Genomic DNA, 13,117 nt, shown 5'->3' on the forward strand with positions numbered 1-13,117 from the left:
AAAAATCCTCCTGTTGGTTAGAAAAGGGAGTGGTTTTAATATTGAAAAGTTGTTTTTTTGTTTGTTTGTTTGTTTTGGTTTTTTCAAGACAGGGTTTCTCTGTGTAGCCCTGGCTGTCCTGGAACTTACTCTGTAGACCAGGCTGGCCTCGAACTCAGGAATCCTCCTGCCTCTGCCTCCCAAGTGCTGGGATTAAAGGGGTGCGCCACCACTGCCCGGGGAAAAGTTGGTTTTTAATTTAGATTTTTAAAAAAAGACTTAAGAGTTCAAATGTCTTTAGGTTGAGGAGACGAATGACCTTGTAGCTGTGGGAGCTTCATCAGCGTTTGGTTTGTGTTCTTTTGGCTGTCAGTAGCACAGAGCTCTCAGCAGGTAGTGAGTTCTGTTGTCAGAAGAAAGTTATCTAGGCCAGGAACTGGGCTGAGTCCTGGCTGCCCTGTTTGAAGCAGAGCAGCCGGCATACCTTCACTTCATGTGCTTTGGAAGGACAAATACATATTCTTTAGATAAGATGACGTTAGTATTCCAGATTCAATAAAGACAGTATTTATTGTGCTCTTACTTGGAGGTGAGGAAGAGATAAGGGTGACCTTAAAGGACGTAGCCTTGGGCATCTTACCTTGGGTGAGTGAGGAAGGGAGCACTTCATGGGACCAAAGTGGTGATCCTGCCTTGAGAATGCTCTTAATCCCTGTGGGGCTCTTTATCCCATATATACTTGTATAGATTTGGACTGTTTTCTTCATTTGGGTGATAACTTTTAGAATCAAAACAGACAGCAGTTCAGCTCTTTTTCCCCCTGAGTGTGTTTATCAGTAATTTAATATGTTGGTTTTTTTTTCTTTTCAAGATTTATTTATTTTTATGTGTATGGGTGTTTTGTCTGCATGTATGTCTATACCACTCGAGTGCAGAAGAGGGCAATGGATCCCCTGGAATAGGAGTTACAGTTGTGAGCTGCTGTGTGGGTATTAGGACTTGAGCTTGGGTACTTTGGAAGAGCAGGAGTGCTGTGGTCATTATTCTAATTACACTTTGAATATCTAAAATAACCTCATTTAGTGTAAACCCAAAAACTCAGTTTCACTTAACTTTTGGACAGAACATTTTCTAAATGGCTGGGCATGGCTTTGTATACCTGTAATCCCAGCACACAGGCAGGAGGAATTTTAGTTCTAGTTTGAGTTGCAAAGTTTTCTAAAATGAATTTTACAAGTTGTAGATGTATTGCTTGCCTAGCATGCAAGAGACCCTAGGTTTGAACAAACCAGGTGGGGTTGGACATAGAGTCAGGAGTTGAGCAAATGCAAGAAAGGCTTAGGATCTTAGAAAGGCATTGAATGCTTTTTGCTAGCATACTAACTAGATAGCCTCAATTCTCTCCCTTTTGTGTGTGTGTACGCTCTCGCACACGCCTGAGCATCTTCAGATGTGTAGGTGTATCTTACTGTTCTCCCCCTTAGTCTTTTGGGGACACTCTCATTGAACCTAGAATTTAATCACTGTCTTTTTGCATAGGCTGGTGGCCAGGAAACATCAGTTTTTTCTGCATTTGCTTCTCTTTCCTCTCCAGTCCTCAATGCTGGCCATACAGTCATGAGTATGCTATGTCTGGGCCTTGTCGGGGCTGAGATCTGAAGTCTGGTCCTCATGCTTGTGGCAAGTGCTCTACCTGGTGTCTTAGGGTTTCTTTGCTGTGATGAAAATACCATGATCAAAAAGCAAGCTGGGGAGTAAAGGGCTTATTTGGCTTACACTTCCATATTGCTGTTCTTCATCAAAGGAAGTCAGGGAAGGAACTCAAATAGGGTGGAATCTGGAGGCCATGGAAGGGTGCTGCTATACTGCTGCCAGTCTGCCTGCCTGCCCTGCCCTGCTCTCCCCCCCCCCCCCTTTTTTTTTTTTTAAGACAGGGTTTCTGTGTACAGCCCTGTGTTTCTGGCTGTTCTAGAACTTGATTTGTAGACCAGGGTCTGGCCTTAAACCCTGTTATCCACTTGGCCTCTGCTTCTTAAGTGCTGGAATTAAAAGTTCAGCACCAGCACTGCCAGGCCTTAGTCCGCTTTCTCATAGAACCCAGGACCACCTGTCCAGGGCAGGGCCCGCTATTAGTCACTAATTAAGAAAATGCCTTACAGCTGGATCTTATGGAGGCATCCTCTGTTGAAGTTCCCTCCTTTTAGATAACTCTAGTTAGTGTGTCAGGTTGACATAAGGCTAGCCAGCACATCTGGTAAACCATTTCCCCAGCACTTTTGTTGTTGGTCTTTTGGTATCATTGATTGAATCCAGGGTCTTGTGGATAGTTGGCATATGCTATATCATCAAGCTACAACCCTACCCTTTTGTGTTCTTGTAGTTCTTTGAAAAATAAAACTTGGTGTGGGCCGGGCAGTGGTGGTGCACGCCTTTAATCCCAGCACTTGGGAGGCAGAGGCAGGCAGATTTCTGAGTTCGAGGCCAGCCTGCTCTACAGAGTGAGTTCCCGGACAGCCAAGGCTAACAGAGAAACCCTGTCTCGAAAAACAAAAACAAACAAACAAACAAAAAACTTGGTGTGGTAGTGCATACCCATTATTCCAGCTTGTGTGTGTGTATGTGTGTGTGTATGTGTGTATAGGGATAGAGAGGACATGCAAGCACTCTGCCAACCCAGCCTCTGAATTTAGTTTTAAGTATGAAATATTTCAGACATAAATATGGTAAGCAATAATAAATATTCATTTACCCAATATCCATCTAAGAAACAAAATGTTACCAAAAATCCTGTATCTCATGCTGTCCCCGCTGTTATTCCCTCTCTCACAGGTGTGCCATAGGTTGGGTTTGATCTTTTTCTTTTCCATGAATATGGTTACACCCTTCTGCATTCATTGTTCTGTTTAAAGAAAATGATCTTTTAAAAAAAATTCTCAAAAAACAGGGTTTCCCCAATATAGCATAGCTCAGGCTGGCTTTAAACTTTATTGGTCCTTTTGTTCCAGACTTGTGAATGCTGGGATTGCAGGAGTGAGCCATCGTGGCAGGCTAGAATATGTACTTTTGTGGGTTTTTATATGTGTTATATTGAATTCTTGCAATAACCCTTTGAGATAGGTACTTTCTCCACATTTTGCAGATGAGGAAACTGAAGATGTCAGAGTTTAAGTCATTTACTCAAGGACACACAGCTATTAAGTGGTGGTGCTAGGACTCAACCCAGGTAATTGATTCCAAGGTTATTACTTACAGCTCTCCTTGCACAATTTCTTATCTCAAGCTTGAAATTAAAGTTAACAACAGAAAACCAAGAACACTGAAAATGTGCAGGTTTTCATAATCCTTTCAATGTTTAAAAAGTCTGATGAAAGTAGGCATGAATTTGTTGGTAACATTGTTTTTGCTTTAAAAATACCATCAGTAATTGAGGTGCTGTGCTAGACAGACTGTAAAAAGCCTTCATTTCAAGAAAAAAAGGCCTGAATATACTAAATTATTTTGGCCATGACAAAATTTGAATTATTTATGTATGAACATTTTTTTAAATTTGCCATATATTTGTTTCTTTTTTATTATATGACTGGAATTTAAATTCTGTCCTTCTCACTAGACTTTTGAGTTCTAGGGTTTTTTGAGAGAGGGTCTGATAGCCCTGCTGGCCTCAATCTCCAGTCCTCTGGCCCGTACTTCCTAAGTACTGGGATTCCAGCTTCACTTTTGAGTTCTTAAGGATAAATATATTGAACCATTCTGGGCCCAAGTACCTACTGGAATATCTGCCATAAAAAAGAGTGAACAAATATTTGTTGAGTCATTTTTAGTAAAAATTGTTTATTCCTCATGTGGTAGGGGCACTCACTGATTTGAACAAGGAGAATGTTATGGAATGGATTTTTATTCCATATTTTTATATTCCCCCTTTTACTTTGAACTGGATCTGAACATTGCTGTGTTGATGCTATTTTCTGTATTCTGTTTTCTTGAAATACATGACACTTTATGACATAGTCCCCTGGACGCTAAACTATTATTGTTTTTAATTTCTTTGTTAAGTGCCTGATCCTGCAGTTTTCTGAGTTTAAGATGCTTGGCTTTAATCACTGCAGTTCAGTTATGTACATTACTATGTAATATGTTTGTTTCTTATTGAAGTTTGGAGCAAACCAGGAGCCAGCCAGCCTGCCTGTCTTCCTCCCTCCCTCCCTCCCTTCTTCCCTTCCTTCTTTTCCTTAATTTTCTTTTTCCTTTTGTTTTTTGGTTTTTTGTTATTATTGTTTTTTTTTTTTTTTTTTTTTTTTTTTTTTTTTTTTAGACAGGGTTTTTCTGTGAAGCCCTGGCAGTCCTAGAACTTGCTCTATAGATGAAGCTGGCTTGCCTCAATTTAGACATCCACCTGCCTCTGCCTCCTGAGTGCTGGGATTAAAGGCGGGTGCCACCACCCAGTTTTTGTTTTTTGATTTGTTTTGTTTTTATTTCCAGTGTTTTATTTCCATAGACTACTTCAGTCTTTTTAGCACTCTGGCACAATCCTTATTCTTTTCCCTTGTAGATTTCTTTACATAGAGGAAGGGCAAGGGGAGTATGAGTCCCAATTGTTTATCTTTGTTCTGTTCTACATAGAAGTTTAAAAGGGGCATATTTAATAGACAACTTGATTTGATTTGAATGTTTGGAGGGTACTGTCTTTCAGTCAGCTACTCAGAAACTTCTTTCTGGACAACTTGACACCTCTGGTTCAGATCTATAAAGACCTTTGTAGTCTTCATTTCCTATAGCTTCTGTCTAATGGCAAAGAAAATATCTGTCTTTTTGTTTGTTTGTTTGTTTGTTTGTTTGTTTTTCAAGACAGGGTTTCTCTGAGTAGTTTCTCTGGCTTTTTTTTGTTGTTGTTTTTGTTTTTTTCTTGGTTTTTCGAGACAGGGTTTCTCTGTGTAGCCCTGGCTGTCCTGGAACTCACTCTGTAGACCAGGCTGGCCTCGAACTCAGAAATCCACCTGCCTCTGCCTCCCAAGTGCTGGGATTAAAGGCGTGCACCACCACCGCCCGGCATGTCTGTCTTTTAAGTGAGACCACTTCAGTCATCTTTTAACTAAGAGCTTAGTTATTAATTATTAAATTATTATTAATTATTAAATTTTATTTTATATTATTTTATATTATATTTTATATTAAAATTTTAATATTTTTATATGCATTAGTGTTTTGCTCACATGTATGTATGTATGTTGTATGTATGTATGTATGTGTCATGTATGTGCCTGGTGCCCGTGGAGGCCAGAAGAGGGCGTCAGATCCCCTGGAACTGAATTGTAGACAGTTGTGTGCTGCTACCTGGATTCTGGGACTCAAACTTGGGTCCTTTGCAAGAGCAACATGTACTCTTAACTATCGAGCCATCTTTTCAGCTCCCTAATTATTTTTGATGGAGTCCTCATTAATGCTGCACAGAATGGTCTCAAAGTCATGGGTTCAGATGATCCTTCTGTTCAAGCCAACCTGGTTTGGACTATAGGTGCACGCCACCATGCCTGGTTCTTTTATTTCTCACTTGCTATTTCTATTTGCTGAAAAAAAATTACTTTTGAGACAGTATTGCTATGTAGCCCATGCTGGCCTCGGACTCACCATCCTCTGCTTTACTTAGCCTTCCTAGTGCTGGGATTACAGGTGTGTACTGGCTTGCTCCTTCCCTCCTTCCCTTCTTCCTCCCTCCTTTCCTTCTTTCTTTTAATTCAGTTTATTTCTATTTGTTTTAAATTATGTTTTAGCTGGGCAGTGGTGGTGCATGCCTTTAATCCCAGCACTTGGGAGGCAGAGGCAGGCAGATTTCTGAGTTCGAGGCCAGCCTGGTCTACAGAGTGAGTTCCAGGACAGCCAGGGCTACACAGAGAAACCTTCTCTCAAAACAACAACAACAACAACAAATTATGTTTTACTATTTGTTTTGTGTATTTGTGTGTATATGCATGCTCGCACAAGAGTTGATTCTCTTTTAGCCATGTGAATTCCAGGGATCAACTCAAGCTTGGCGTCAAGCTGAGCCATCATCCAACCCCTCACTGCTTTAAAATAAATAAATAAATAAATAAGTTTTAAAATTTTTTGTCCAATTTATGTTGGGGGGTTGGGTGGGTGAGTGTGGTCAGGTGTGCGTGTGTAGAGTGTCCATGTGTATCATGTTTGTGTAAGTGGAGCTCAGAGTTCATTTTCATTCTACCATAGGGGTTCCCCGGTTTGAAATCAGGTCATAAGGTGTGGTGGCAGTGCCTTTACCAGATGAGACATTTCACTGGCCTTGTACTCAATTTTTCCCTCATCTGAGTTTAACTTTTGTTCTCAATCTGAGCCTGTTAAGCTATTATGGTATATAAAGATATCAACTAATGTAGTGAGTTGCAACAACTCAGGGAAAAAATGTTAATTCTCTGTAAGCTGTAGGAAGCCTAGTATTGGGCAATTGCAGCACCACAGAGAGTGAGTCAAGTAGGTAACTAATTCTCTGTTCTTATACATGGGATATTTAACAGCCAGGACCAGAAATTTGCTCCATAAAAACCTATTGGCATTTAAAGTTATACTTTGCTCTGGCTTTTAGTTCTCTGTCTGGGTCTTGTAATTCTAGTAACTCTCTATTTCTCTCACCAGCCAAGGACTTCTTTCTTTGCTGGCTTTTAAGGTCAGTCTCTTAGATGGGCCTACTGAAGGGATATCCCAACTACTGTACCTGAGACCCACCCCAGGAAGAAGCCAGATTCATTTATCACCTCAGTTCTCTAAAGACAATTAGGGTAGGCCATTAACAGGAGAGAGAAACTGAGTGGGCAACTCAGGTCAGGGACACTGGAAGCATTGGTTCAGAAATGTCCCTGGTTCTCTGGCTAGAAATGCCGGAAGAGAGCTCTGATTTCTTATCTCTTCTTAAGTGAGCACCCCTGCCTGGATGCTATCTGTGATGGGAGGGACTAAAACTTCAGCCCAGATATTAATACCTTCTGCTGAAGAGCTTTGGAACCAGATTCCTAGATTGTCATGGTAGAAATGAGTTATATCCCCCAATTTTAGTCCATCTCCTAAATGTTTTTACAGTTACATCTTCACAGGAGGGAATGTTACATTAAAGAAAGAAACCTTCCTCTAGGTGGAGACATGCCATTGTCTTGTCCCTTAACAATTAACCTGACTGGGCAGGTCGGTCACCAAGCTCTTGGTAGGTTTTGCTGAGTATCTTCCTTAAGCTATGCTTAGGAAGTGGGAGATACAAGTATCCTCACACTAAGATAATACACTTTTCCTCCCCAGAATTCTTACCCTCTGCAGTCACACTAGCACCATCATGAAATTCTGTTGAGTTTGGCCCTTCTGCCTTTTCTTTTTGTCTTTTGGGTACTAGGCTGAGTCTAAGTGTCTGCTGCTTTAGGCCTTTTATTGTTTTTCTGCAGCAGCCCTCCTGGTCAGGGTGCTGCTCGTTTGTCATGTGACTGATCTCCATGCTGGCCTAACTCAAATGCATGGTTTTGTCTCTTTCTCTCCCCCAGGCTGCTGTCAAGGTTTACAGCTTGCCTTCTGGAATTTTTCTTTCAAACTCTATTAATAAATTGTCCTGGAGTTTTAAAAAAAAATCATGCTGGTGGCATGGACTGTATTTCTGTGATTCTGTGACTGACTACCTAGCTCACATTCTTGATTTCTTTTCCAAGTTGGATTATGTATGTGCTCTTGGACTAGAGAAGCCTCTTCTAACAGTCCTTTTGTTTGCTTTGTGTAGCCATTGGGTTTTGTGGAGAAACATTGTTTTCTAGCAGAGCTTCCCAGCTCTTGAGGTGGGGCTGGGGTGAGCTGGGCATTAGTGCATTAGTGCACGCTAGGTAAGTTCTCTACCGCTCTGCTTGACTCCCGTTCTTTCCAGTAGTGTTTGTTCTTGACCTTTGAGAGTATCTAGCTGCTGGGCGGTGGTGGTGCACGCCTTTAATCCCAGCACTTGGGAGGCAGAGGCAGGCGGATTTCTGAGAGAGGCCAGCCTGGTCTACAGAGTGAGTTCCAGGACAGCCAGGACTACACAGAGAAACCCTGTCTAGCCTTGTATCTAGCCTTGATCCTGTACTTATCCTCCAACTTTAGCTTCCCCAGTGCTGGGATTCCAGGCTGAGCCATCATGCTTTGCTAGGCAACTTTTCTCTATGAATCGAGTAAAGCCTGCTTTTTGAAAGTAGCCTGGGCTTTGGGCAGTTACCATTCTTGATCGTTAGCAGCTGTGCTCTCTTGATGCATTTTACGTTTTTCCCATTAATATACTACATATGCAGCATATCAGTTTGCTTACAAATGTTTTATCCTGAGGCCTGTGTTTATAGTTTACTACTAAAGAAGAAATGGCTCTTTAAGTAGATTCTTAACTATTAAGCATCTTATTTTCAGTGAGACATTAAGTGTTTAGTGCCTTGTTTATTGAAATTGCATTATTTCTTTCTCCCCTTTCTTCCCTCTCTTTCCTCTTTTCCCTTCCTCTCTTTCATCCAGCCTTCCTTCTCTGCTCTTCTGTCCCTGATAGGGTCTCAGGTATCCTAGGCTGGCTCTTAACTCCTGACTCTTCGTCCTCACCTCCTGCATGCTTGGATTGCAGGTGTCCACTACCATGCATGATTTAGGTAGGCAGTGCTGGGAATTGAACCCAGGCCTTCCTGCATGCATGCCAACTTCACTACACCCTTATCTGGAAGCTTTAGGATTTCCTAAAAGCTTTTGATTATGAAAATGTCATGTACACAAAACCATATCACTGAACATTCGTGTATTCTGCAATGATCACATTTTGCACCCCTTGTTCCCCCGCCGCCGCCCCCTTTTTCCTTCTTTTAACTTCTATCTTCCCAGGTTTGGGATTTTTTCTTTTTTTCTTTTTTTGTTTGTTTCTTCCGTTATTTCTTTTTTCTGGAGTACTTTAAAACAAGTCCTAGTAGATGTGTCATTTTATCTGTAAGTATAATTTTGAGGTATTGAGAGACCTGGTTCAGGTGCTGCCTCTGTCACGTGTCACCTTGTGCTCTTGAGCAAATTGCTGAGTTTTTTTAAAACTAAATTTCTTCATAGGCAACGTGGGGATCATGATTTCTACCTTAATTACAGTGTGACCTGAGGAGGGCTGGGATGTAATTTACTTAGTAGTAGAAAGCTTGCCAGCATGCATAGACCTCTGGGTTTGATTTCTAGTAACGCATAAGCTAGGCATAGTGGTGCATATCATTCAATGCCAACACTCCTGAGGCAGAAACAGGAGTATCAGGTTTAGTAGCAATTTCAGGCCAATATGAATAACAAAACACTGACTAAAAACCAAAGAAAGGATAGAACAAATGAGATAATAAATATAAAAGTATTTTGTAAATTTAGACCCTTGACTATTTCTTATAAAATAACAATAATACACAGGTAGTATGGGATTGGTGTGTGTTTTGTGAGTCCATGGCAAGCAGATTGTTGATCTGCATGAGTTAAGAAGGAAGTCCAGTTCAACACGACTCAGTAACTGCTGGTATTGGTTTAATGTCTATTGTCTGACACTGACTTAGAATTTACTATGTACCCCAGGTTGGCTTTGAGCTCATGGTAATTTACCTACTTCTGCCTCTCTAATGTTGGGATTACAGGAATGAACCAGCACACTTGACATAGATGTTCCTATGTCCTGTCTTGATTTCTTCAGTAGTTAACACTTTGTAGTTTTTGTAGAAATTTATTCAGTTTTGGGATTTACCCATGATACCTTTGGAGCTTACAAGCAAACTTTTCTAAGCCGGATTTAGCAAGTTTTGTGTTCTTAAAAACCAACCAGTATTTTATTTGAGAAGTTGTATGAATGGTTTTGGGAGCAAAACATAAGAACCTTTCTATTTTATGTCTTTTCCATATCCAGAGGATGCCAGCCCCCATCAGATTGCGGGAGCTGATCCGGACCATCCGGACAGCCCGAACCCAAGCTGAGGAACGAGAAATGATTCAGAAAGAATGTGCTGCAATCCGGTCATCATTTAGAGAAGAAGACAATACATACCGGTGTCGGAATGTGGCAAAGTTACTATATATGCACATGCTGGGCTACCCTGCTCACTTTGGACAGGTAGGCTGAGTGGAGACCATATCTGGCAAGGACACTTCTTTTTGAATGACAGTGTCTTGGGGAATCAAATTCTGGCAGGGAGATACTTTGATAGCCTGTAGTTTGCATTCTGATCATTGTGACACCAAGGGTAGGATGGAGAAAGCAGCCGTGTACCTGGAAAGGCATGATTTCCTCCTCTGCCTTCTCACTGTAATTATTCTTTTATGTGGATCAGAGATTTGGTATTGTCTTTTTGTTTTTAATGGTGGCCTCTAGCTTATTTACTGGGATTAACCAGAGGACTGATCTGCCAGAGGATCTGGCTATAATGAATATTTAATTAGTATTTGCTAAATGTTTTCTTAGTTACTTTCCCTGTGCAGGATATATGGAAAACTGTCTGGACAGATGTATTTAAGTTAAAGATTTTTTCTTTTGTCCTGATTTCCTCAGCCCTCAGTTGCTGCCACTTTTGTGCAAATCTTTCTGCCGCTTATTTTCTTCCTGATACAAATGCATATTCTTTTGCTTTTTCCAGTATGTGCATTGAGTGTGATAGTCTCAGATATAGGTGCTTTTTTCTTTTGATGCTTATATTATGATAAAGGGGGCTTAGGATTTAGTCATAGAGAAGGGTATATGAGCTGTTTTACAATTTCTAATTAGTAGTTTTAGTTTTAAATTCTATTAAGAGTCAGTGCTAAGTATTCTTTTTAAGGAATGGACTACAAAATTGAAAGAATGTGCAATAACAGGGAAGAAAAGGACTATTCACCTAGGTTTTCCCAAAGGTAACTTGATACATCTGTCAAGGACAACAGTCAGCTTATGTTTACCTCAGAAATTTCAGTGGAAGGAACCCTGCTGCCAACGTAAAACAAGGAGTACAGAGGTTGAATTTTATCAGACTGGTTTAGGTCAGTATTATGCTCATGTTGTGAGTTGTAGCCTCTTTAGAAATTCGTGCTCAGGCATGGGAGAGCATTAGTTCCCCTGAGGAAAATTGAGGTATTAATGTAAGAAGAAAGGAGACCGAGGTAGAAGAAAGGGAGCAACTCCTGTGGATGTAGTCATTCATCACCTGATTGCAGTGGAGTAGTTGTAAATAGCACTGTTTTTCATGTCTGTTGTTAACAGTTTTCTTAAAAAATATAATCAGTGCCTCCTTTGACACAGATTTTATATTTTATTCTTACAGAATTAATGGAGTTAGAACCTAAAGATGTTAGTATTTGAAGGTATAGGCTACATTAAATTTGATCCATGTAGTTATTGTATATGCATAGCATATTAGAAAACATGGGTGTCTATATAGTCTTGGTTGATTATCAGTTGAGACATTAGGTCTGATGTATAGAAATCTGATTAGAAATTTAGCTTTAAAAAGAAAAGGTAACCTGGTTGGGAAAAGACTCAGAATACAGTCAAGCGTAGTGGCGCATGCCTTAATCCCAGCACATGGGAAGCACAGCAGGCAGATCTCTGAGTTGGAGGTCAACTTGGTCTACAAAGTGAGTTCCAGAGGAGCCAGAGCTACAAAGAGAAACCTTGTCTCAACACACGCACACGCACACGCGCACACACACACACACACACACAGATTCAGAACCCTTCCATTTGGAGATGTTCACTATTATATATTCCTAAGGGAATTCTAAGGAGACAGCTCTTAATTTAAAATCAGAGTAGATTTAAGGTTTCAAGGAGATTTTATTTTGAAAAAGATACATGTGTATGGACATGTGTGTATACACACACATACATCTAAAGTTAAGATTCATTTCTGGAACATGATTAAATAAAATTACATGGGCTGAGGTATATTATAGTGGTGGGATTCTTGCCTGATATATGTAAGGCCTACAGTTGATCCATAGCCCCACATTAAAAGAGATTACTTCCAAGATGTAGGTGACATTTTGGGGATGTTTTGAAACATACTTATTTGATAAAACACTGAATTTTTAGTTGAAAAGTGTAAATACTCAAAAAAGCTGTGGTAAAATTTTGGTAAACAATTAAAGATCTTTCTGTTTGGGACTAAGAATTATAAGTCCACTACTCTTGTTTACTTAAAAGTCCCTTCCTTGTTCATGTCAGTAATTTTCTTTATACTATGTTCATAAAAAGATTCATATCTTGATTCTGTCACTTCTATGTATGAGCAGAGGCTATTCTTGTTTAATTGTGTATAACAGCTGCCCCATGATTCCATTTTATTGTCAGATGGGCTGTTTGTTATGGGAGTCAGGAGTTGTATGTCCTGAGCTCCTGAAACATGGCTAGTTTAACTAAGGGGACTATTAAAAGGAAAATAAAATTTTCTTGAATATTGGTTCAGTTATTGGAAAACCTTTAAATGTGGTTTAGGCAATTGGATTACATGAGTCAATTACTTTATGAAATGGAAATACAGTTAAAGTATTTCTACTGAAAATGTATACAAATTGAAATGCGCTGTAAGTGTAAAGTACATTCTGTATTTAGAAGCCTCATACACAAAAGTGTAAAATACTTAATACTTTCTATGACTATGTTTAAATATGATACTTTAGATAAGTTGGTTAAATAAAATATGTTATGAAAACTAATTTTACCTGTTTCTTTTTAATTTTTATTGCAGTGTCTAGCATGATGCTGTCAATAGAAACAAAATATGAAAAGCCAGGCATGGTGGTGCATGCCTATAATCCCAGCACTTGGGAGGCTGAGGCAGGAGAATTGCTGCATTTCCGAAGCTAGCTTGGGCCACATAGTAAAACCCTGTCTCAAAAATACTCAGAAAAAAATTTTTTAGATGAGACACATAAATAACGTAAACATTTTAGAAGCCACTTAAATAAAAATCTCATTCAAGTTTTAGTGTAAAACCTTGAAGTAGGTAATTCTCTCAAAGTTGTATTCTTGCTCCATGAAGAGCCAGAAAAAAAAAATCAGAGTTTTAAATTTTTGTTTAAATTCATTCAGCTAGTAAATATTAGAGTAGACTGTAACACAAAAGCCTATTCTCTTTTGGGCTTAGTTAAATTCTATAAATAGCTA

At 39.7% G+C, this 13,117-nt stretch overlaps 1 protein-coding gene across 3 annotated transcripts in view; it reads left to right on the forward strand.

Moving 5' to 3' along the window:
* The window catches only part of Ap1g1 (adaptor related protein complex 1 subunit gamma 1), an 80,533-nt gene that overhangs the window by 10,762 nt on the left and 56,654 nt on the right, over nt 1-13,117 (forward strand). Inside the window, exons 2-3 of one of the 3 annotated variants that reach the window (XM_076915871.1) lie at nt 3,119-3,202; nt 9,890-10,093. In XM_076915871.1, the coding sequence (XP_076771986.1) occupies nt 9,893-10,093 (201 nt within the window). In that variant the 5' untranslated portion in view covers nt 3,119-3,202; nt 9,890-9,892. Of the gene's footprint in view, nt 1-3,118; nt 3,203-9,889; nt 10,094-13,117 lie in introns of those variants that run through there. The other 2 variants (XM_034522371.2, XM_076915872.1) reach the window with 2 other exon arrangements.

This window comes from Arvicanthis niloticus, chromosome 18 (genome assembly GCF_011762505.2).
Source record: "Arvicanthis niloticus isolate mArvNil1 chromosome 18, mArvNil1.pat.X, whole genome shotgun sequence".
In the NCBI taxonomy this organism is placed as follows: domain Eukaryota; kingdom Metazoa; phylum Chordata; class Mammalia; order Rodentia; family Muridae; genus Arvicanthis; species Arvicanthis niloticus.